Below are 27,070 nucleotides of genomic sequence, written 5' to 3'. Positions count from 1 at the left end.
CTGTTTTCAGTTGACTGTAGCTATTGTAAAAGTCGGAAATTCGATAAAAATTCTGGTATTTTAATAATATTATGTTAGTTTAATGATATTTAAATAATTAAAAGCAAAAAAATGGAAATCAGTTGCGAATTGTGTTTTACCGATGAGCTCGAGGATGCTGGTGCCAGATAACTGACAGACAACTACGTTTTCAAAGTTCAGTTGAGTTGTGTCCCACAATACCAATATACAACTTGCAACTCAACTATCTTCAAAGTTGTGAATCATAACAGGGGCCATAAGCTTGTGAAAACGTTAATGTTTACATGCAATTTACTTGTATTTCAAGACTTTTAGCTTTGAGAAACAGGCCCCAGGTGGTAGCGAGGAGGACGCGAGAAAGTTCGGAAAGGTAGCCGTTTATTCTTTAGCCAAAGTCATCAGTTCCATTGCCGGATGCCCATATCGAGCAATCGTCAGCTTTCGAGAGGAGAGTTTCGAAATGTACAAATTAAACAAAACCGGGAAGAGGGCACCACCCTGTGGAACCCGCTATTTAATTTTAATTGGCTTTGACGCTTTATCTCTGAAAATAACTGACGAGTGAAAACCACTCAGATAATCCCTTGACCCCTTCGAGTCCCTCTGGAAGAGAGAAAGTCTATATGTTATTTAGTAGCGTGGAATGACATACGATGTCGAACGCTTTGGACAAATCCAACGCTATTAAGTCGGTGAAGTCGATAAATCCCAGTCCTTTATCGTACATTTCGTCGTGGAGCAGCCTCTTTTTTTCTACTAAAGGAACTAAGATTCCTTCCAGTCTGGCACTAAAATCGCGAAGCGTTCCAAGCGCTTATATAAGGGACCTCGGACGACTCATCATTCTCTTCCGTCGGAGCGTGGACACAAATGGGCGAGATGCTACAGGTACGCTCGTCCACTGGGAAACACAACAATACTTTGCGACGGAGTTTCCCACCGCAAATCCAACACAGAGTTTGCGGCCCTTTACATGACAGCTGAGTAAACGTCGCAAGGACCCAGGCAGAGGTACTTTCCCCCATTAAAAGTAAAATCGAAGAAGGGGTCTCATTTGAGGCTTCGTTTTTCCTCTCAGTGCTGTTTGTTTTCGCGTGGCGGGTCTGAAGCCCAGCGCAATTGCTGGGGGGTTGCCTTCTCACATTAGCTCGCTTCCGAATGAGTCTTCTGTTGCTACCTAGTGTGTTAACAAGCTGAAGTCATCAGCTGTCCGAACAGGAAGCAAAATAATCGTTTTTGGCCACTCCCTGGTGAATGGCGATCAAAAATGTTTGCCACAAGTCTGCGTATCCCTCCTGGATGTTTTCGATTACACACCAACTTCACATTGATCTGGGCATTTAATTCTGCATCTCGCTGCTTCTATTAGTTCGCCAATTGTCTTGAGACCTCTACTCTTTAATGTTGTCAAGCATGTTACTTTTTTCCTGCCAATCCCTCTTCTTCCTTCGATTTTTCCTTGTATCAACAGATTTAACATATTATATTTATCGCCTCTTATTATATGCCCAAAATATATTCCTTGAGATTTACGCCCTATTTAGAACTATTTTATTTGACACTTTGTCGGTCTAGCTTAAGGTCTACCCAGAATTACAGCGGATGACGGTAGAGCGGTCGGCGGTAAGTGAACAGCTGTAAAGTTGCCGCAGTGAAATCCGTCAGAGTAAACACAATTGAGGCGCACGACAGTTGTCAATTTGATTTGGAAATTATCATGAAAATTAAATATTGTTTCGATACGTGCGTGTGTGTAGATTTGCTGTAAACGAAAACGGATGAAAACATTGCAAAACTTGTGAAAATAATAAACCCCGCCCCGCTGGGCGGTAAAAATAGAAATAAATTAAAATCAACCGAAAAACGTCGACGGTAAAACCGCTGCCGCCGCAATTTTGAGCCATTCTATATTCCTTTGTGAGTTTTAAATTTGACAGCGGTTAACCGTCGACCGGTTTACCTTCGTCCGCTGCAATTCTGGGTAGAGCTTTATTCTCATAATTTTTCAGTTACACCACATGTCAAAGGCTTCTAGTCGATTTATACCTAAAGTTTTCAATATCCAGTCTTCACATCCATATAAAAGTGTTCACCATACTGTCTTCGAAAAACGGTCAACTCGATTTTGTTCCAGAAAACCGACAGATACAATTAATTTCATTCATTTGTAATAAAAAAGCTTCAGTTAATGTCGTAATATCAATTCCATCGAAAATGGTGCATGGTGTAAAGTTAGCACTACGATCTTCGAAAATCGATCACTTTGATTTTTTTTTTCAGAAAATCAAACGCTACAATATTTTTCATTCTACAACAAATTTGTAATAAAAAAAACTTACATATGTATGTGTAATGAAACACGAGAATGCCGATAATGGAATGACAAGTTTATTTAGCTCTTATATGCGTTGACAGGTGTCACTGTGTACAAGCTGTGTTTAATATTTTGTTACTTCATTTAACACCCCCACTTAACAAAATACAATCTGAAGTTTTTTCTATTGTAACTTAGAATTATTTATAGAGGCCATACATTTCCAAAAACTTATAATGTTTTACAGAGTTCAATCCTTTGCATATATTCAATCCTAATGATTCCATCGGAAATCTTTTCTCTACAAAAATGAAAGCGTACATCAATATGTTTTGATCTCTTATGAAACACGGGATTGGCGCATAGTTTTTGTGCAGATTGGTTATCATTAAAAATAGGTATAGTGTAAAATTCGTCAGTGATCTCGTGCTGCAAATTTCTTAAATATATGGCCTCCTTACAACAATCAGATATGCCCATATATTCGGCTTCTGTACTGGATAAAGCAACAGTACATTGCTTTTTAGTTTCCCACGAAACTGCACAACCAGACAACTTAAAGAAATACCCGGTATAAGATTTCCGGTCTACCGAGTTACTAGCCCAGTCTGCATCTACAAAGCCTTCTAATTCACAGTTACCATCTGCTGAGTATCTTAAACAATAGCTTTTAGTTTTTTTAAATACTTCAAAATTCTTTTTGCATAAGTCCAATGTTCTTCATTGAAGCAGTTATTAAATTGACTCAAATAGTTAACTGAAAATACAATATCTGGTCTAGTAGGTACTGCCAAATACATTATACTACCTATTAATTGTTGATATGGTAAGCTTTTGTCACAAATTTCGCTTTTACCTAACCTCAATTTTTGTTCGATAGGTGTATCTATTGGCTTACCATTCATAATATTAAATTTTATCAAAAGTTGATCAATATAGTTTTCTGGATCTAAAGTTATTTCATTGTTATTTTTATCTATATGCGTGGACTATTAGAAAAAAACAAAAAAATCATCAACGTACAATGCTGCAATAATTTTGACCTTTGCGTTAATTTTAGTAAATAAGCAAGGTTCTAAATTAGATCTCTTAAAATTCATTTTATGTAAAAACACTTCAACTCTTTCATACCATTTTCTTGACGATTGTTTAAGTCCATATATAGCGCGTTTTAACTTCAATACTTCAGTCTCATCGAGATAACCATTTAAAAATGCTGTCTTTATATCAAAATGAGATATATCTAGTTTTAATTGAACTGCTAAGGCGAATAAAAGTTTCAGTGTTGAATGCCTTAATACTGGGGAAAAAGTCTCATCAAAATCGATACCTGGTTTTTTCGAATAGCCTTTTGCAACTAGTCTAGCTCTATAACGAATACTATTATCGCTCTCTAACTTTTTCTTAAGTACCCATTTACACTGCACTACGGTTCCATTGGGCGGCATATCAACAATTTCCCATGCATCATTTTTCTCGAAAGATTTAAGCTCATCATCCATGGCTTGCTTCCACTGCAAACTCTCTGGTCCATTCAGCACTTCGTCGAGAGGTATTTGACAACAACTGTTGTCTTGTTCAACTGCACACACATTGCCATAGCCATACCTTTCGGGTTGCTTACGAATACGTTTAGATACTGCTGTTGACGAAGTCGCTTCCCCGTCGTTTACTTGATCTAATGCGTCAACAAATTGATCTTCTTCTCGACAATTGCTCTCCTCATTCTCCTCCGAAGCAGCAGGTAATGAAATTTTACCATCCACATTATTACTCAGTTCTTGCTTTATCTGTTTCATCTCCACTAAGTCACTGTTATTCTCGCTTTTGTTTTCACTGATACTTATTGATACTGCGTTACTTTCTTCTATTTCTTCAAATACTATTACATCACGACTAGTCATTATAAGGTTTTTTGCTGGGTCATAGACTCTATAACCTTTTACGTTGTCGGAATATCCTAATAGAATACATTCTATTGCCTTGTTGTCCCATTTCAATCGTTTCATTTTTGGTATGTGACCCATTACTTTACTCCCAAAAATTCTTATATGACTAACATCCGGCTTTTTCTTATACCACACCTCGAAAGGTGTCATGTTGTTTAAACCCGATGCCAAAGACCGGTTTATCAAATAAACAGCCGTGTTAACTGCCTCTGCCCAGAATTTTTTTGGTAGGCTCGCTTCAGCCAACATACACTTGGCCTTTTCCACTATAGTGCGGTTAAGTCTCTCGCACAAACCATTTTGTTCAGGGCTATATGGGTTTGTCTTTTGATGAATAATTCCTGAATTCTGTAGGTAACTCTCAAAATCATTACTGCAGAACTCCAACCCGTTATCAGTTCTGAGAACCTTTACTTCAAAATTTGTTTGATTTTCAACCAATGATTTAAACATCTTAAAACAACCAAAGGCTTGACTCTTTCTCTTTAAAAAATAAACAAAAGCCATTCTGCTGAAGCCGTCTACAAACAGCAGATAATATCGCGAACCTCCTATAGATTTACTTTCCATAGGACCACAAATATCGGCATGTATTACCTCAAGCAACTTTTGACTTCTGTTTCCCTTATGTGTGAACGGCAACCGCGTTTGCTTTCCTTGACAGCAAACAATACAATCGTTCTTACTCGTCTGGGGTTTGTCTGTGTAAGACATGCCTATTACAGCTCCATTTTTCATAACGTTAAGATGACTGCTATTCAAGTGCCCGAAACGTTTATGCCATACACTTCCAGAAATAGGCGCAAGCAAACATTCAACTTCTTTGACATTCACTCTATATACACCTTCTACTAATTCCGCTTTAGCCACTATTACATTTTCTTGATTGCGTATATAGCAGTAATTCTTTTCAAAAAAAACCTTGTTGCACTTTTTTATTAATTGACTAACAGATAAGAGATTTGTAGCAAGACTCGGAACGTATAACACACCTGTTACTGGAATCACGAATTCGGTACTATTCACCAATGTTGTTAGTTGTAGATCACCAGAGCATTCCACAGAAATCTTCGACTTATTAGCTATTAGGATTTCTTCAATTTCGCCTTTGTCGGAAACATTTTTGAGCCAGTTTTTATTTCTCGTCATATGCATGCTGGCACCAGAGTCGATATACCATTCTTTGCTGCTATAATTTCCACTAAGAAAAACTGCGCTGAAGGCGTTGGTTCTCTCCTTCTTCTGTGCAAAGCTGCACTGAGACTTGTAATGTCCGTATTTGTTACATTTGTAGCATTTTATGTTCGACTTTGTCTGCGTGTTTTGCTGCTCCTTTCTTTTCTGCTTCCACCCTGCTTTCGACACGAATGCGTTCTGGCCATTGTTGACGTCACACTCGTCCTCCATATCAATTAACTTAGATTTGATCGAATCCGCAGTAATGTCTATACCCGAGTGCTCGACGGCCATTATCATCGGAGAAAATTTCTCTGGCAGCCCTGCTAATAAAAGCGATCCAACCCATTCGTCACTGATGTTGAAACCTGTGTTATTTAATCTCTGACTTGTTTCGACGATCATGGTCACATACTGTGACATAGACTCGCAGGTTTCCCGCCGAATCGAATTGAGGTTACGTAGAAAACAAAGTAGCTCTCGTTGTGTGCAGACGTGTTTTCTTTTTGCTCCGATATTTTATTTATTCTTTCGTAATGCCCAACTGCTGTGGCAAATGTAGTAAAGCGTTTTCGAGATCTGACGCGAATTTGGTGCCGTGTAATGGTTTTTGCCGGAAAACATTCCATCGTGCGTGTTGTAAAGGCATATCTGAATACGATATGAACTTGTTTAAAACTAACCGGCATTTAATTTACCTCTGTGAAGGCTGTGTTGTCATGCCGGAGAAACTTTGCAAAGTTCTCGACGAGGTCATGGGGACCCAAAAGCGTAGTATTGAGTTAATATCTAACACTTTTGATGCTAAATTCAAAGATCTTTCTATTCAAGTTGATGAATTAAAAAATCTTATTTTATCTTTGCATTCCACCAACAATTCGAATGCAAGCAATTTAAATGCTGTTAATGTGGGTTTGTTGGCTGCTGAGTTTGGTGCTAGTGCTTCGTACAACAACAATAATTCCTGTTCATCGCCTGGTGCTGTTGTGGCTCCCGCTGCCCCTCATTCGTTTGGCTCTAAAAGCGTCTTGTCTGTGCGCACATCGGCTCAGAGTGTTAACGTCATCTCTCCCGCTCGCAAAGCTGATTCTGGCGGGATTGCTAGTTCTAGTGGCTCTAAAACTGTACGTCATGTTGACGCCCTCATGGACACAAATACTGTCGCAGGTTGCACTGCCAATTTACTTGCGGGTACTACTACCACCACGAAGCCAACAACACCATGCACTGCTAATGTTTCTGTTGCTGCTAATTCATCTTTACTCGCTCCTGTAATTGTGAACAATATTTCTTCTGCTGGTTTGCCACCTGTTTCACAACATATACCGACTGGTGGTGTTAGTGCTAAATCTGATGCTGTTAATGCTACGGCCGCGGAAGTGCCTAATCCTCCTTCTCCTACCCGCAGCCCTGTTTGGCTTACTGCTGAGAGTAAAAGGACAAAGCACATCCAAAAGCGAACTCGCGTGGTGGGATCAAATGATTGTAGTGATCTTGGAGTGGCTGCCCGCTTTAAGTGGTTGCACCTTTCGTCTTTCGTGCCAACCGTCTGATTATGTGGTGAGACACGCTGGCATTGATAAGCGGCACTTAACCTGATACAAGTTAGTCAAAAAAGAGTCGAGACTGGATTCCTTATCCTATATCAATTTTAAGCTTGGCGTCAGCGAGTTCGATTGCGAAAATCTAATGAGACCAGAGTTGTGACCAGCTAATGTTTCTGTTCGGCCGTTCCGTTTTTTTCACAGAGGGACAAACCAAACTCATCCGAATTAGTTCATTTGTCCTCGGATGCGCCTGATCCCGTAGTATTGGATATTAATAAGATTAGTTGTAATGCATATTTAAATGTTAATAGGCAGATATATAATTATAGCTCTTTGAAGGTTTATTTCCAGAATATTTCTGGCCTTCGAACAAAATCAGCAGCGGTACGCTCTATTAGCTCGCAAAGGGATTTCGATGTTTTTGTTATTGTTGAGTCATGGCTAAATGCGGACTTCTTTGATGAGGAATTTTTTGATTCAAACATTTATAATGTCTTTAGGAAGGACAGAGATGCAACTAAGACTGGTTGTCTGAGAGGCGGCGGAGTTCTTATTGCGATTCAGCGTAAATTTCATTCGTTCTCTGTCTCGCTTGAAAATGATGATTCCCTTTTGGATCAGCTTTGTGTTCGCATCAGTGCCTCATCTAGTCATGACTCTCTGTTTTCGATTGTTTCTTATATCCCGCCTAATAGTAATTATAATCTTTATAAAGCGCATGCTGACAACATAATGTCTTTAGTATTAAATAAGCTAGGAGATGACCACCTTTGTGTGTTAGGCGATTTTAATCTTTGTAATGTATCTTGGTCCACATCTTTTTCCAATGCTCGTCTCTCGCCAATTAATGTCCATGCGTCCCATGAAGTGTACTTTATAGATAGCCTCTTAAGCCTTAATTTATTACAAATCAATAATTTTGTTAACAAGTTGGATAGAATTCTTGACCTCATATTTATTAGTGATAATATTAAATGTAACATTGAAGTTTGCCACAATCCGATCACTCCATCTAATATGCATCATGTTCCTCTGCTTCTAAAATTTGAATTTTATGTATTCCCGTCTTTCAATACTGGTGACAAACCTAAGTTTCATTATGCAGCCTGCGATTATCCCAAGTTAAATAGATTACTGGGTGAATTAAATTGGGAAAGCTTACTCTCTTGCTCCGATGTAGCTAAATGCTTCGCTACTTTCAAATCTGTAATTTCTGATTTTTGTTTTAAATTCATTCCATTAATTAGAAAAAGACCCTATAAATTACCGTGGTATAATCGTGACTTGAAAAAACTTAAGAATCTTAGAAACAAATTTTATAATAAGTTTAAGGCCTCTGGAAGTCAGTTTTTCTTTGAAAAATATCAGATCCATCTTAAAAAGTTTAACTGCTTGAATAAATTCCTCTACAGAAATTATATCTTAGGTATTGAATCCAATATCAAAGAAGATCCGAAATCGTTCTGGCATTTTATTAAGTCTAAGAAGAACAACTCTAGTATTCCCTCAGCTGTATTTTTTGAAGATAAATGTGCCTCCACTCCAGCTGACGTTGCAAATCTATTTGCTGCATTTTTTAGTTCTAATTTTGTAGATGATTACCCTACTGTGGATTCTAGTTTCTCTGCTAGTGTGAATTCTACTAATTTTGGCTCCCTTAGACTTTCGTCTGACGATATTGCTAATGGCATTTTAAATCTATCAGCTTCTGCAAAACAAGATATTGATGGGCTCTCTTCAAACTTTATAAAGAAGTGTCCTGCTTTGATTTCTCCTTTAAAAATTATTTTCAATAGGTCTCTAGCCTCCGGTATTTTTTATGATGAATTGAAATTGACTTCAATTACCCCTATTCTTAAAAGTGGCAGCAAAAGTGATGTCTGTAATTACAGACCCATTTCGAAACTTTCAACAATTTCCAAACTTTTTGAAGTTATCGTCAAGGAGAAAATGTATTTCGCGACAAAAAGTCTAGTCTCACCCAATCAACATGGTTTCGTCCCCAACCGATCCACGGTTACAAATCTAGGCGTCTTTAGTGAGTATTGTATTGCAGCTATCTCGAACGGTTTCCAAGTCGACTGCATTTACACTGATCTTGCCAAAGCATTTGATAGAGTTTCGTACAGTTTGTTGGTCAGTAAGCTAGCCTCACTGGGTTTCCACTCAGTATTTTTGCAATGGCTCAAATCTTATTTGTCGGATAGGCGCTGTGTGGTCTCTGTTAATGGTTGTTCTGCGGAATCTTTCATTGCCTCATCGGGGGTTCCTCAAGGTAGCATTTTAGGTCCCTTACTCTTTGTATTATTTATAAATGATGTGAGTTCTTGTTTTTCATTTGCTAAATTTTTGCTGTATGCTGACGATTTAAAAATTTTTGCTGTGATTGAAAACGCGCATAATGCGCTAAGACTTCAGTCCGAGATTAATATTCTACACAACTGGTGTCTCAGCTCTCGCCTTTCTCTGAATATTAAAAAATATTTTCAAGTTACTTTTTCCAAAAGTCACAATATTCTTTCGACGTCTTATGTAATCTCTCAGACTCAACTTCAAAAAGTCCAAGAAATCAAAGACCTTGGTGTAATTTTCATCTCTAATTGGTCTTTTAACAGTCATATCAGTCACATCATTTCTAAATCTTACGCTGTACTTGGTTTTCTCAGGCGTCAGAGCTCAATGTTCTCTGACCCCTATACACTTAAATTGTTATACACATCTTTTGTTCGTTCTAAGTTAGAATATGCTTCTTTTATCTGAAGGCCATACCACTCAAACCTAATTAATAGGATTGAAAGGGTTCAGAAGGTTTTTCTTAAATTTGCCCTCAGAAATCTTAACTTCAGCGAGCCTATTCCATCGTATAAGTCTCGTTTGCTATTAATAGACCTTAAATCTCTGGAAGCCAGAAGATCTTTGCTATCTCTAACTTTTACCTTTAACTTAATAAATGGTGTGATCGATTGCCCTACGCTCCTAGAGCAGGTCAACTTCAATGTTCCTCTAAGGAATCTTCGCAGTCCTCTGCCGTTTTATGGAGGAAATTTTAAAACGGAGTATGCCAGAAATGCTCCTATTTCAAGAGCTTTAAACGAATTTAACACGATCTCGAATTCTATCGACCTTGATTTCTCTCTTCCAAAAAGTTTATTTATTTTTTCTTTGATTTCGAAACTGTAGAGTGCTTTATGTTTTACATGTATCGTCTAAGTAGCTAAATTTTTATCTCTAGTCTGTAAGGAACGTCTGTTTCATATGACTGCAATAAATAAATAAATAAAAGACTAATTTTTCACGAGAATCCAGTGTCATCGAACATTCTTTTTAATTTTAACCACAAGTTTTTTGCGCTTGGTTCAGTCTTTATATGCACGTTTATACGAGATCCGGATCAATGGTTAAAATTATTTTCGCCTTTGCCTTGGCGTCGAAGTCTGTTCCTTCCGTACTAATACACTTTTGCATTCCTTCCAGGATGAGGAAATTTTCTACTGCGAACGCCCAATCCTCATAATTTTCTCTTCCCTTTGAAGCCATCTTTATTTTTAATAAAACTTTGCAGAAATTAAAAACCGCGTGGGTCCCATAACTGTAATGAAACACGAGAATGCCGATATTGGAATGACAAGTTTATTTAGCTCTTATATGCGTTGACAGGTGTCACTGTGTACAAGCTGTGTTTAATATTTTGTTACTTCATTTAACAGTATGTATATTAATGCCGTAGTAACATTTTCGAAATCTCAATACCATCGACAATGGTGGATGATGTCAACAATAAAACCCACATCATCGATGTACAAAGTCAGAAAAGCTAAACGCTAAGCTGAGCACTTTATTGAAGTATGTTGTGTAAGGAAACTGAAAAGCAAAAAGATTTTGCGGCATTTGCGTGGTTTAGTAGCCGCTGCAACAACAATGGCATTTGCTGTATATTTTACATGGCAAAAATAAGTGCCACAGTTTGGTTGATGTATTTTTGAACAGAAAATAACTTTTCTGTTTTGTTTTTTATCTTATCGGACATTAATAAAAAGGAAAGCTTATACAAAAATTAATATTCTTTTAAACCTAAATTTTTGCGAAAAGTCCCAAAATATCTCCAAAATAGTCCGAAACGACCAAAAAAGTTAAACAAGGCAAACCGAAAAGTCTGAAAATCACAGAAAACTAAACACGAAGAAACCCAAATAATCGCGAAAAAATCCTGATAAGGTAAACGCGAATAATCCCGAAAAAATCTCGTAAACTAGAACACGGAAAATCCCGAAAGCTTCTCTAAAAGTTCAATATGATCTCGAAGAATAGAACACGAAGAATTTCTGAAAAAATCCTAACAGAAAAATACGAAGAATATTGAAAAGTTTCTGGTCACAGGCATTTCATTTCATTATAAATGCTAAAAGACTAATAAGCAAAAAATAACCAGTATATTTGTGGAGATTTATCATGGTCGGATGTCAGTCCCGACGAGTCGATTTTTAATATGTCATTGGCCGATTTTGAAAGTTAACATGGTGTGCAATATTGAACTTTTGCGCTAATTTTAATTTTTCGACGAGTTATTTACAAACAAATTTTTATGCAGGCTTTTACGCTTTTCGCAATATTTCAGCAACCATTCATTCGAGATTTTTTGACGGCAATTAGAAAACTTATTGGGCAACAAAACAAGAGTGGTCAGTTTGTAATATTTCGATTTGATTTTTACAAAAATTTGTAATTTTGTAATCAATTTAATTTTTTTTTACCAACTTCTCACATACTTAGAAAAAAGTAAGTGAGTAATTGGTAAAAAAAAATTAAATTGATTATAAAAATAAAAATTGTTGTAAAAACAAAATCGAAATATTACAAAGTGACCACTTTGCTTTGTTGCCCACAAATATTGCAAACTGACCACTTTATTTTGTTGCCCAATAAGTTTTCTAATTGCCGTCAAAAAATCGAATGAATGGTTGCTCAAATATTGCAAAAAGTGTAAAGCCTGCAAAAAAATTTGTTTGCAAATAACTCGTCGAAAAATTTAAAATTAGCTCAAAAGCGTTGGTGTCAATATTGTACACCATGTTAACTTTCAAAATCGGCCAATGACATATAAAAAATCGAAAAGTCAACTTTGGGTGGCCCACTTGAGAAAACTTGACTCAGTAAAAACATTTTTCTTCCTTTTTTCATATCGGTTGTTCTAGTAACCTGTTTGGGTAGCGCAGATATTTTTTGTTTTCGGTAGATATATTATTTCGTGTCAGTAACATACTACTACTTGCGACTGCTATTACTGACCTCATACTAATTATTTTTTGTTAATATTGTATTTTTTCAGCTAACGCACTCAGAAACGTTCATTAAATTACCTCTAACTTAACTAATGATCGTTAAATCTGATAATTAATGTTTCCTCTAACGAGTTCATTAAATTAGCTCTAACGGGCACTTAACTAATGATCGTTAAATCTGTTAATTATTGTTTCCTCTAAGAGTTAAAACGTATGGGCCTATTAGTTATTGAAAAATTTCAGTATGGCCACAGTGGGGCCCTGTTTTTTGTGGCATCACTCACTCTTTTCCTCCAGTTTGAAATCAAATATAAAAATAAGTATTTATATCATTTTGCGCGGGCTGCCTCAACAGTCGAAATGGTTGATTGAGCAGAGCACTGGCCTGCCATTCGAAAGATCCAAGTTTGAGTCCTGGGTCACGAAAATTTTCTTTTCCCTTTTTTTATTTATTTATTTTTTTTCTTAAATTTTTAGAGACGTATTTAATTTTTTTCTTGTTTAACTTATTTTTTTTTTGATTTGTGATATTATTGTTTTAAAAAGAAACTAATTTTTTAATTACATTAAATTGTTAGAAACTGTTTGCTAAGGGCCAGTTTTTCAGTGCCAGTTTAAGTTTAGATTAAGTAAACTGCGTTTAAATTGAACTGCTGGCTGACATTTGATTTGCTAATCTTAATTTAAACCAGCCAGATCGGGCGTTTAAACTTAGTTTAAACCACGGTTGTGCACTGAAAAACTGGCCCTAAAAGACAAACCAAACTACTAACCAATCTCAAGAACGGCACGCCAGTGCCCTGCTCACTGGGCCACAACGACTTTACAGCAACGTTAACGAAATTCAATATTATTGAAACAAACGAAATCCATAATCATTCATTCGTTGAAAAGTTAAGTAATGGTTGTTCTTTACTTTAGTTTAATGTTCATTAAATGCTGTTAATGAATCATTACTGAGGAACACACTAAATAGTCATTAAACAACTCTGAGTGCGGATGTAAGTGTTTCATAAATATTATAAAAATGTATTATTTTACTAGCATTTCGTAACAACAACCAAAGATATGCTGATTATTAAGTGAACTACTCAGGAATTATATGGTATTAATAAGAGGACTAACATCAAAGGAAATTCGCTGATATAGTTGATGTACATACATCTAATGATGTGAAGTGCGGAAGAAATAGTAGCAATAAAACCAATTTGTGGTGACTAGGAAACTCACCATACCTTACAAAGATATCACACCACGCAAGGGTTTTCCAAAAACAACTACTGATTAAAGAGCAAGAAAAATTCAAACGGCTATAGTCACATACTTCTCGCCAGGATGTCTCAGTCAAATATATTGTGTGATGTGGAACCAGCGGATTCAATGGAAGAAGCAATCGAAAGTGATCACTTTGCAAATATTAATATAGCAACGGTCGGTGTTGGATATCCACAATTTGGAATTCTAGTCAGAGGTGATCCATACGAAGATGAGGGTGATACGAAAAGAAAACATCGCCAGGAAATTTTGCTGCAAAATATCGAGGATGGTAAATAAGTTTTTAAATATAAATTATTATCTACATATATGCAGAATATAATTCCAAAAAGCATAGACTGACGACAACGTTAATCCGGATTAACAGCGCAATTAATCGTTCTCTGACAAACGGCACTATTGCGGACTAACGGCCGCAGCAAATATTTTTTCCTTGTGGTCGTGGGATGTGAGTCCACGCCCGCCACAAATACTTTATTAACTTTTTCATTTCTTTTATATGTTTATTAATATAATACATATTTGTTTCGGAAAACCTTAATTATCTTAAAACTAATTAAATAAACTTAAAAAAAATAAACATAATGTGTTGATTAAAAAAACAATAAAATTACGCAAAATAAGTGCCTAAGATTTAACAATAATACTAAAATTTAAACAAAATGAATAAGATTAAACAAAATATTCTAAAAAAATATATCAAACAATAATATATGTTTAACAAAATAAAAATACGAAATAAAAAAATAAACACACAACTAAAAAAACAATAAACCAAAGTAAACAAATAGAAATAAATTAAAAGTAGCTTTAAAAACTCCATATCTTTTGGACGTTTTCCAAACCAGGTATGAAACCTGGGTCTTAGTTAGTCGTTGTACGCCCCTCTAACCAGGCTACTACGGCGACCACCAAATTTGCAATAAAAAATAGCTGCCAATTTTTACGGTTTTGTAACCGAAAATGTCCGCAACTCTCTTTAATTTTGAAAATTAGTTGTAGGTGTTAATTCATATTGACTATAGTTCTTAATCCGGGTTAACGCTGTTGCTTGGCTAAGCTATAGTACTCAAAATCCTGTGATATTTGAATTATATTGAAAAACACGGATAAAACCCTGGAGCGATTTCAAAGTTTTTAGGGCCTCAACGAAAGAATGCCCAAAGGTATGTATCCATGCGTGGTAATACGATTTTTCTCCTCCATACTGCATGTCTTTTCATATGCCTGGATTTCATTAGGTCATATTTGACGGAAAATGTCAAAATAATGAAAATGAATTTGCCAACATATTGGCATTTTTGTTTCGTTTTCCATGCGAACAGCTGATCACCAAATGTAATTGTATTGATTTATTGTATCCATTTACTATAAGGCATTATATTAATGTTTTTGTTGTTTTTTAGCTTATAAATATGCTTTTGGAGCTTATAAGAATACCAACCGTTTACCTATTAAAAAGCCAACAATGCAAATCAATAGAACTTTTTACGCTGATTTCAAACATGCCAAGTAAAAAACAAAGAAGAATATAAGAGTTTAAAATACGTATTAATATCTTATAAACTACAAAACCGATTAGAAAATTGATGATGTCAAACTAAATATAACGCAGTTTACAAAATAATAAAAGTTTCTGCATATTGAACCTATTCCCTATATCTCCATGTTATGCGACTCACGTCAGCCTCAGGGTCATAATTTAAATGCTCTATATGTATGTACGATGAGAATATTGTGATATGGATGACGCACGGGCTGATTTAACTGAGAGGCCAAATTCCAAACCAATTATGTTCTTCTAGTTGTTTATATAAGCCTTGAGATGTGCTCTTAAGTTCCTGCAAAAATTCTAAATTTAAATACGAACAATTTGTGTCCAAAAGCGGGCGCTTAAAATAGCTTTTTTTGTTTATTTTCTTCGGCCTTGCTGATGTCAAATGTGAAGTGAAAATTTTTGCATAAGACTAGAATACCAACCGTTTAGCTATGGACAAACAAAAAATGTGGCTCGATAGAACTTTATGTACATACTTCAAATAAAAGGTACATTAATTACACAGGTTTACAAAAAAAAAGTTTCTGCATATTGAACCAAACCTCTATATCCCTATGTTATTCGACGCCCTGAATGCGAATCCGAGGATTGTTAGCCTCCATCACATCAGGTTCGAGGTCATTTGAAGGTCAAGTAGGGAAAAATTCATTGAATAAACCTGAAAATTCAATAAAATTGTTTGAATTCGACCTTGGGGTGAGGAATGAAGGCACCTCCATATTCGGATTCAGCGACAACAAAAGCAAAATATTTTATTTTTTATTGAATACATTTTTTGTCCTATTTCACCCTCAAATGACCCGGATTCGCATTCAATGCGTCGAATAACATAGGGATATAGAGAATTGGTTAATATGCAGAAACTTGTTTTTTTGTAAACTGCGTTATTTTTACTTTGCGATCATTAACTTTCTAATCGGTTTTGTAATTTATAAGGTACTAGCCGGCCTCGTATGCGCTAGTGTGTAGATATTAAATAAGGTGTGATTGACAACTAAACAGGTTGCAACCCTACTAAAAAAATAATATATAATTGCGCATCTGGAGACCAAGCTCTTTCATTTGACACCTCATTTCTTGTAATCTAACGAACAACCCACATTTTTTTAATTTTTCGCACAGGTGGCAACCCCCTTCGAAAAATAAAACCTTACTGCAAATCTGAAGGTCAAGCCTTTTCATTTGACACCTAAAATCTAAAGTCATTAAGAAAAATTGCCTTCGAGTATTATACATACATAAATTTTAAATAGGTGGCAGCCCCAATTCAAAAAAAAACTTATTTCAAATGTAGAGGCCATATCCTTTCACTTGGTACCTCAGTTTTTAGTTCAACAAACGGTGAATATCTTCTAATTTTTAAAAAGTGGCAACCCTCCTCAAAAAGTAATACATTATTGAACATCTAAACGCCGAGCCCTTTTATTTGACACCTATCTTGTAATCCAACGAACAGTGAGGATCTTACAATATTTTAGAGAGGTAACAACCCTATACTAATTTAAAGTACTAAAGATAATATTCCTATCAATACAGATTATACTTAAAAAATCTCATCTAAATCCGTTCAGTAGTTTTAGAGAATAGCGTGTTCAAAGAATCTCGACATGCTTTTAAACTATGTATAGAAGATAGTAATTTAAAAATAAGTGGCAACCCTGCTCAAAAAAATTAAAGTTTTTGTACATGCGAAGGCCATGCCTTTTCATTTGATATCTCATTTTGTAATCCAACGAACGGGGAAAATCGTTTTACTTTTTATTAGGTAGCAACCCTACTCAGAAAAATAATCCACTATTGCACATCTAGAAGCCAAGCCTTAACGTTTGACTGCGACTGTACCGAACTGATGCCTACGCTTATTATGATTGTATATAGTAATTTTATCAACAGGTGGTAACCCTATTCAAAAAAATTAAACATTTGTATTCTTCTAGAGGCCCATGCCTTTCATTTGACACCTCATGTTTTGTAATCCAACGAACGGTGCGGATCTTATAGTTTTTTAGAGAGGTGGCGACCCTATTAAAATTCTAAGTAAAAAAGGTCACTCTCCTGTCGATACAAAGTATATTAGAGAAAATCTCGTCAAAATCCGCGTACAAATAATCTCGACATTCCTTTATACTATGTATAGATTAATTCATCACAATTGGCCACAAGTTAACAGCAAAATGTTCAGATCCCGTTGGTCGTCAAACAATTTGGAGGGCCTTAAAACGTTACTAGCACCTCGAGTATGGTGAAATAATCACGGTTCCGCATCTTTTGCTACATCCTAAAGCTGCTCGAGAGGATTTCGCTAGCAAAAGCATGGCAATTGACAGAATTCTCCAAGTTGTTAAAATGGTTATTTTACCTTAAAATTAAGAATTAAGAAGTTGGTTTAGATTATCTTTTCAGACGAAAAGAAATCAATCTGGATGGTACAAATCTATTGAATGGATACTAGAACCATTTACGGCGAGAACGATGCATTTTTTACCGGCGGAACTTCGGTCGCGGAAATGTGATTTTGTAGGGTGTAATAACATCTGAAACCAATTATTGAGTGCAATGAAAGACAATGCGTTTTTCAACACGACAATGCTGCAATTCATAGAAGCAGGGAGACAAAATGCTGCTTGGAAAGCAGCAATATTCGAACCTTTGTGCTCTCGTTATCTCAATCCAATGGAGAATGCGTGGGGAATGCTGGCGAAGACAGTTTATGCTGATAATCGCCATTTTGAAAACGTTATATGGCTTAAATTGGCGATTTTGCAAGAGTGACATAAACTGGCTGCTGCTTTACTGAAGACATTATGTCTACGTATGAGGAAGCCCGTATTTCAGTTAATCAAAGTCAATGGAGCACAAATAGAGTATTAGAAAGACATATTTTCATGTTTTATTCATTTTCGTTGGGATTTTTTTTGGATTTATAGTTTTGCAACAAGTAATTTTTAGATTTTTTGAGTTCTTTTAAATTAGGTTATGATTATAAAAGAAATAACCACTCTGTTTTAAGAGAGCTCTTACCATGCAAAAGTCATAGAAGAAAGACCTGTCTTGGTTGTGACGGCTGCTTCCAAGACTTTTGTACTGGATTTATAATTATGCAATTAGAGCGATGTTTAAAATATATAATTTCATTGTGTGTAAATATGGGCTTGCAGATTTAAATACAAAATTATAATTGGGATGGTCCTGCAAAATAAAGCGAAAGAAAATAACACCCACGGGTTTTATTTACTTTTTTTAAGGGAAGATATTGAAGAAATCTAAAGAGAACATACTGGATATTCTTAATATTTTTATTGAGCTTTGTACCACGATTGTTTATTAGGAAAAATTGAAAAAGCAACAAAGTCTAAGCGGTAGAAATTATAGCACTATTTCGGAGATCACCACATCTCCTCATCAGACTTCTTTTTCTAGACTTCAGCAGGGATCGAACCTGCGAATTCGATGTTCAAAGTCAGAAGCGTTAACCACTGAGCTATGTACATCCCGTAAACTCTTGTTGCTAATTCATTTTCCTTATTCAACCAACTACTATCAAGTGCAGCTGATTTGCCGCTATTTAAACTCGACAGCGTGGTTGTTGTTGTCAATTCTATACATCCATTTGCTTATTTGCTTTTTTGTATAGTTTCAGGCAGGCTCTTCCTAAACTATGTATTTGTCAATGTTATTGTGGCTTGTTAACATTTTATTTTTAATATTTTTAAATTTTTTAAACAATCGTGGTACAAAGCTCAATAAAAATATTAAAAATAAAATGTTAACAAGCCACAATAATAAAGATAGGTCGTGTCAGCTGACATCGACACCTGAATGGAAGATTGACCTATCTCAGAATTTGATTGAATATTTCGAAAACTGAGTGTGCACTGAAACTAATTTTTAAAAACACTATACTATACCTAATTCCTGAATAATATTTACCAGAGTGCGACGAAATTTAGTGGGGCTGGCGTGACGTCACGTTGGCTGACCCATAAACTTTTGCGATTTTCTCGGAAACCGAGTGAGTATTTAAATTAATTTTGGAGGCCCTAAATAACACCTAAATAGTTTCTAATTCCTGAATAATTTTTATCGGTTTTTGGAGTAGTGGGTCAGCTAGCGTGACGGACGTTATTAACGTTACATTGCATGGTTCAATCTCAAATTATAAAATTATTATGCAGAAAATATAATGCGGTTTATTTAAAAAAACGTGGATCGCTTCATCGATTCAATTATTTACACAGGAATTAAATAACATCAAATCGTAGGTATTATTTTGATAAATTAGCGACCAGTTTGGCACTGTTCAACTAATTTGTAAAACACTATCATTAGAGACCAGCTTATCGCTGTTCGTCTAATGCAGTGATTCCCAAAGTGGCCCAGGTGGACCCCCAGGGGTCCACGGAAGACTCGAAAAAAATATGGGGGTCCATGAGTTGTAAATGGGGGCCCACGAAAATTTATCTGGTTTGGATATAAAGCACCAAAATGGTTTCTTGATGGCCTCTTTATTTAACTTAAATTTTTTTGAGTGGTGTATAGTGCTCTTGACGCACTGCTGCATTTACCGTCACTTTGTGTTTTTATACGTGGGGAAGCCTTAAAGGCCACCTGCAGACTAAAAAGAACCGGATGCTGGTATGACAATGAGTGAAGCGCGGCGAAAAGTTCTGGCGGCAGAGATTTAAGCACTTGTGTCTTTTCAATGCTACAGTATAGTACGCCACCATTATCTTTGTTGAAGAGATGCTATAATGTTCAGTTCCCTGAGACTGAATGCTGGTTTGATTCCATCACTGAGACCGGACTCACACATTATCGAATCTTCACTGATGGCTCCAAAACTGACTCTGGGTCATGATCTGGGGTCTCTTTCGAGGTTAATGGAGATGAGCTTCACTTTCCTGTAGGATTTTATTTTCTTGTGAATACGACCAGTTCTGTCTTACTGGGGTTGACGGCGAGGCCACTTTTGGCAGTCCAGTTAGTAACAACTTTAAGGTACCGTTGGGTCAGTTCATACAGCGTGTTCTGGTATTTACCTTTAGCAAGGAGTGCAACATCGCCTACATAGGCAATTACCCGACAGCCGTGTTTCTCCAGCTCCACTAATAGCTCGTTCACCACGACGATTCAGAGTAGAGGTGAGAGAACACCTCCCTGCGGGGTGCCCCTGCTCACCATGCGAGGCAAACAGGCGCTGCCCCAGACGGCCATGACAGTTCTGTCACGCAGTAAGTTTTCGATGAGCCTAATGAGACTGACCTCAACCCCAAGCTTATCAAGCGATTTAACTATTGCGTCCGGCAGGACATTATTAAAAGCCCCTCGATATGGAGGAAGGCTCCTACGGCAAAGTCCTTGTGAAGGCTTCCTCTATCCACCTCACAGTTGTATGCAGAGTGGGATCTACCGATCTTCCTTTACAATAAGCATGCTGTAGATAGGCGATCTTGAGGAATCATACTCCTTATGTGCATGTCAACTAACTAATTGGCCTGAAGTCCTTGAGGGCAACATGAGAGCTTCTTCCGGCCTTCGGGATGAACACCACCTTGACGACCCTGCGACCCCTCGGAATGTACCCTTATCTTACGCAGCTTGCGTAGATTGGGGCCAACCAACGGCACGACACCTCCGCAGTTCTTTCCCAGCAACAATTAGGTTTTATATATATTTGAGAATTATTTGAAATCAAGGCCTTTTCTCACATGTCAAACGTTTGAAAATGATTTGATATTGATTTGAAAATTACAGCTTTCTCAACAAAAAGAGGGGAGTTTGATCTCCATTTGAGAATATTGTTAATTATCAAATCAATTTCAAAGGTTGTTTATCAAATGTACTTCAAATGTGGAAATAAAATTTATTATGTAGAATGTATGTATATTTCATATTTATTTTTCTTCACGATGTACATACATACATAAGTGTCAAACGAAAGATAAAATAAAGATAAAATAATTTCTATAGTTATACAGCTGCTGAATTGCTAAGGCTATTTTTCAGTCTTTTAACATTTAAAATAAATTCTTCATAACATAATAAAGAAGTTAACTTAAATAACATTTAAAACTAAAAAATCGCATTTTATACAAGTAAAACAAAAATATGTGTTTACTAGGGCGGGTCAATTTGTATGGATCGATTTTTTTCGACATTGTTCCTAGCATATTCCGATTCTTCATAAAATCCTAAGAAAAAAATTCCTCCAGACCATAGCTCTAAAGTCAATTTCGAGCATGCGCATTTTTTAAAGAAGATATCTTATATATAACAAGTAAGAGCAGCGCTGTCTTCGGCTATGCCGAAGGCTTCATACCTTTCATGAACATCTGCAAATTTTACTTTGACAGATTACTGCTTTTGAATACATCTGCATACATCGATAGAGGAGTTACATACTTATATAAAAAATCGCATCTAAACAATCAGAGGTATGGAAGATATACTTTATATGGCACCAATCTAAGTGATTTTCACTGCTATGTGATCGGTATGTAAACCGGTAACACAATTTATTGGGTTTAGTTTCCTACATAAAGAAGATATATCGCAAAAACTGGTATCTGAACAATCAGTGGTATAGGAGATAAAGCTTATACAGCATAGATTTTGACGATTTTCTCAGTAGACTTTGTATTATTATTTATAAAATATCTTACGAAATTTATCGGTTTTAGCTGTTCAAATAAAGGAGTTTTGCAGTAAAATCCCATATCTGAACAATCAGATGTATGGAAGATACATATATGTTATAGTCACCCGATCCTTGTTATTTGCACTGTAAGTATTCCGTTGATAATGAGCAAAAATGGTGCGAAATTTCATGTTCCTAGCTGCATAAATGGAGGAGTTATGATAAAAGACCTCATATCTGAACAATCAGTTGTATGGGGGCTACAGGTTATAGTGACCCGATTTTTGTTATTTTCACTGTAAGTCTTCTGTTGATAATGAGTGAAAACAGCGCGAAATTTCATGGTCCTAGCTACATAAATGGATGAATTATAACGAAAAATCTCATATCTGAACAATCAGTTGTATGGGAGCTATAGGTTATAGTTACCCGATCTTTTTAATTTTCACCGTAAGTTTTCTGTTAATAATTATTGAAAACAGTGCGGAATTTCATGTTCCTAGCTATATAAATGGAGGAGTTACAACGAAAAATTTTATATCTGAACAATCAGTTGTATGGGAGCTATAGGTTATAGTGACCCGATCTTTGTAATTTTCACTGTAAGTATTCTGTTGATAATGGGTGCAAGTACTGCAAAATTTCATGTTCGTAGCTGCATAAATGCAGAAGTTATAACGAAAAATCTCATATCTGAACAATCAGTTGTATGGGAGCTATATGTTATAGTGGTCCGATTCTTCCGGTTCTGACAAATGATTAATACATTATAAAAATACACCCACCTACCAAATTTGATCCGGATATCTCGAAAACTGAGAGACTAGATTGCATACAAACAGACAGACAGACGGACAGACGGACATGGCTAAATCGACTCAGCTCGACGTTCTGATCATATAAGTATACATTTTAATGGGTCTCTCTCTTTTTGTTCTGGTACTTACAAACATCGGACCAAAGTTATAATACCATTTCATGCTCATGAAAGGTATAAAAATGAATTGCTGTCCGTTAGCCTCGCTAAGACTCGAAAACAGCTTGACCGATTTGAATATTTTTATTTTTTTGGTTTGTTTTTTATAATATCCGGATGGTTAAAACCAGAAAAAATAGAGAGTGTCCACCTGTTTAAAAATTTCAATATAAGTAAATTAATTACATCAATTAGATATTGCAATATGGGTGTCAAAAAAAAAAGGTTATGAAGGCTTACAGGCGAAAATATTTTTGAGGGGGGTTGCCACCTGTTTCAAAATTTAATTAAATGAAATTGATAAGATAAATTAAATATTGCACTATGGGTATCAAATTAAAAAGGTTTAAGAAGGCTTACTACTGAAAATATTTTTAAGTCGAGTTGCCACCAATTTCGAAAATTTAATTCAATTAAGTTAATAAGATAAAGTATGTATTATAATATAGGTGTCGAACGAAAAGTATTTGAAAAATTATTGATTAAGAAATATTTTCTATAGGCCTGCCGCCTACCTGAGGGGTAAAAACTAAAAGCCATACTCGCAAATATTATTCAAAGCTTTTGAGGCTCGCATCAATGTTTAATACTGTAACTCCGTCAAGTTAGTGTTTATTGATGGCAAACAAAGTACTATCATGTTTGGCAATGATATCACCCCATCGAACAATGCACTTAGCCTCGATATAAAAAGAGAACAAAAGCCGAAGTATTAGCCGAAGCAGTTCATACAAATGTTCCACAATTGAACTAACAAAAAAATATGGCCTATGACTCTTTTATAGAAGCTGTGGACACTGGAGTAAAATTTAAACAAAAAAACAAAACCGACTTCTATTCTCATATATAAATTTAAGAGTGCCGTTATTTTCTTCATGGCCCAATTATCGGATCTACACTCAATTAGTAGGAGACTACCTCTGAGGAACCACCTTTCCTTTCAAAAAGAATTATAGAAAACGGATAACGTAGTCCAAAGTTACGCGGTAACATACATAAAAACATATTCCGACGAATTGATAAAATATGCAGATTAATATTTAATAAAGTGTTACGGATATATTTTTTTTAATACAAACCTGTGCTTGGGAGTTTTTTGATACGAAAAATTAATTTCTGATATCTATTTTTATACCCGAGCGCACTTGTGCACAAGGGTATATTAATTTTGTTCACATAACAGTTGTTTGTAACAGCCAAAACGAATCGAGATAGATATAGACAAATGTATACATAAATGATCAGGATGAAAAAAGAAATCGATTAAGCCATGTCTGTCTGTCCGTCCGTCTGTCCGTCTGTCCGTGTACACGATAACTCGAGCAAAAATTGAGATATCTCAACGAAATTTGGTATGTAGGTTTCCCTTAATCCAAGGTAGGTTGGTATTGAAAATGGGCGAAATCGGACTTTAACCACGCCTACTTCCCATATAACGATTATTTTCAGAAATACGAAAACTGCGATATTTTAGTATCTACTGGAGATTATTCACTCAAAATTGATATTTTAGTCGAAAAATAAGAATATTATAAATTTTTGGAAAATGGGCGCAGTCACGCCCACTTATGGTTACATGTGTATATCTTGGTAACTGCTGCACCAATTTCTTCCAAACTTGGCACAGTTGTTGGCCTTGGTACAGCATAAAAAATCGCCGAAACTTTTTAAAATCGGACAATAACCACGCCCACATCCCATATAACGGTAATTTAGAGAAATACAAAATCTTCGATAAATCAGTAAATATTGAAGCTAATTTATTCAAAATTGATGCTTGCAACAATTCTTTACCAAGAAATACGTTTATGGTAAAATTTTGGAAAATGGGCGTGGCACCGCCCACTTATGATCACATATTAGTATATCGGTAACCGTTCTACCAATTTGTACCAAACTCGGACTAAAATAACGCCCGCTTCTCATATAACGGTAAATTTCAGAAATGCTTGAAACTTCAATATTTCGAAATTGAGGGACGCTAATTTACTCAAAATTGATACACCCCGGCTTACCATCTATTTAATATATATTTAATACTTGCGCCGGGTATTTAATGTTCGGCCGAACTTAGACTTTCTTACTTGTTTTTATTTAAAGAACCGCAAGATTGCACTACAAAGCAAATTACATATTTTTTACTATTGTAACGGGAGAAGTTACTGTATGTATTTTTTTATATGTACAGTGTCGAACAAAAGTTTTGGCACAGTCAATTTTCGCATTACATATATGCAAAATTTTTAATTTATTTCCGATAATTTTTTATAAAAACATAGTTCATACTACACCAACATACATAAAAATCAAATGTGTAAACTTTGTGAAAAACTTAGGAAAATTCAATAAATCAGCATACTAATTTGCAATTTTATATTCAGATTTTTAAGCGACTTCAAACCTGCACTTTGATAAACTAAAATTGAATGGATTATTAAACTGCATACTTGGAATTTTTCTAAAAAATACTTTGCCTATATTGCGAAAAATTTACTGTGCTAATACTTTTGTTCGTTACTGTAAGTAAATAAACCCTTAACTTTAAAAAACCAAAAAAAAAATTTACAATATTTCAAAATTATTTTTCGAATCATAAATTTTTTTATGATTAGCAATGTACTTATATTTGTTTTTGGTTTTAGATCCTTTTTGCTTTCAACACGTGGTATCTTTTTTCTAGTTTCTATTGTCATAGCCATAACTCCCTCTCTATTTTTATCAATCAATCAATCAATTTTATAATTTTTTTTGGCAGTTTTCCTAATTACAAGTAGAGCTTTATAAAACTTTTATAACTCCAAATGTTTATCAAGCTTGGGATTTTATCCCTGCAAGAACAGTGACTATCATTTGACAAATCATTTGATGGACAAGACTGATGGAGATTTCTGTCACTGGCTACCTACAAGTTTCTATCAAATTCTAAAGGGCACTGTGAAAAATCTGATGTAAACATTTGTGTACATGTGATCTTCCGTCTTCCTCCAACTTATGACCTTATATATTGGTCTCTTTTTAACCTACGCAACATTTGCAAATGTGTTAGTAAGATAAATGAGAATGTCTTAGTTTCCATCACACAATTCTTGTAGGGTATGTTATCCGGGCTGGCTTATTAATTTAGCCAGAGAATATGTTTTCTTTATTAAGTTTACCCAGTTGCCCATTTTAAACTGCTACCTGTACTGTATCAGCGGTTATTATTATTATTATTATTATTGTTGGGGATAGAGCACTGCGACCTTAAGATCTATTGTACGCCCTTCATGGATTATAGTGTGTCTATTAATCCAGTATCCGAGAGAAACTTTAGTATAGAACCTAAGTCTACGGATTTCACTTCGCCTTTGGTTATCAGATGTTCACCCAGGTGCCTTTTGCATTTATGCATCAGTGCAGGACATTCATCTAAGATGTGCTGTGCAGTCTCGTTTTTCTTCCTGCAAAATCTGCATCGCTCATGCGAGTAAATTCCCAGTTTAGTCAGGTGATAGTTCAGCCTGTAGTGTCCTGTCAGGATTCCTGTAACAATTCTTAAGTTATTCTTTGATAAGCTCATACATTCCTTGAAGCGTTTTAGGTTATATGTTCCTAAAAGTGCTTTGGACTGCTCTAGACCTGGTAGATTATCCCAGTAGTGATTCCTCTGAGCTTCTTCCTCTAGCGGAACTAGTTTAGAGAGTGCCCCTTTTCCCATGCCGCAGAGAGGTTCTGGACCGGTGAAAGTGGTTGATGCACCTTTCTTCGCTAGTTTATCGGCAATCTCGTTTCCTTTAATACCAATATGTCCCGGAATCCAGAGCACCCAAACCCGATTGGTCAGACCAAGACTATTCAGCTTGTCGAGGCACTCCATCACCAGTTTAGATGTTACCTGGTGAGATCTGAGGGCCTTGATAGCCGCTTGGCTGTCAGTCAAGATCGCGATGTTCTGATTCCGGTAGTTTCGCTTGATATTAAAGTCCGCGCCTGGAAAATAGACATATGTTTCCCCATGGGTTGCGAGTATCGTATGCTCGGTCCAACTACCCCTACCCCGCTACCCTCGTCGGTCAATGAGCCATCAGTGTACCAGGTAATCATGTTTTGGTTTATCCGATATGTCTCGGATATGCCTGCACAGCTCTTATTACTACGTCCATAAACCTAGCTGACCCAAGTCGCCAAAAATCAATAAAAATTAGCTAGGAATTAGGTGTCTTTTAGGTGTTAATTAGGGCCTCCAAAACTAATTTAGGTGTTCCTTTGGTTTCCGAGAAATTCGCAAAAATGTGTGGGTCAGCTAGGTTTACGTAAACCTAGCTGACCCATCGTTAAATTTAGGTTTTAAATTTTCCA

At 35.9% G+C, this 27,070-nt stretch overlaps 1 protein-coding gene across 3 annotated transcripts in view; it reads left to right on the top strand.

The window, feature by feature from the left end:
- The window catches only part of LOC118745642 (polycomb protein PHO), a 189,190-nt gene that overhangs the window by 61,284 nt on the left and 100,836 nt on the right, over positions 1-27,070 (top strand). For all 3 annotated transcript variants that reach the window (XR_004993674.1, XM_036479180.1, XM_036479179.1), the window contains one exon: positions 13,331-13,832. Coding sequence is in view for 2 of the 3 variants with exons in the window: in XM_036479180.1 (XP_036335073.1) it covers positions 13,622-13,832 (211 nt within the window). In the remaining variant the exon portion in view is untranslated. The remainder of the gene's footprint in view (positions 1-13,330; positions 13,833-27,070) is intronic.

The sequence above is a fragment of the Rhagoletis pomonella genome, unplaced genomic scaffold (genome assembly GCF_013731165.1).
Source record: "Rhagoletis pomonella isolate Grant_MI unplaced genomic scaffold, Rhpom_1.0 Rhpom_scaffold_00009, whole genome shotgun sequence".
In the NCBI taxonomy this organism is placed as follows: Eukaryota; Metazoa; Arthropoda; class Insecta; order Diptera; family Tephritidae; genus Rhagoletis; species Rhagoletis pomonella.
The sequence above is the reverse complement of the archived record's forward strand: the minus strand, read 5'-3'. Positions and strand labels throughout refer to the sequence as shown.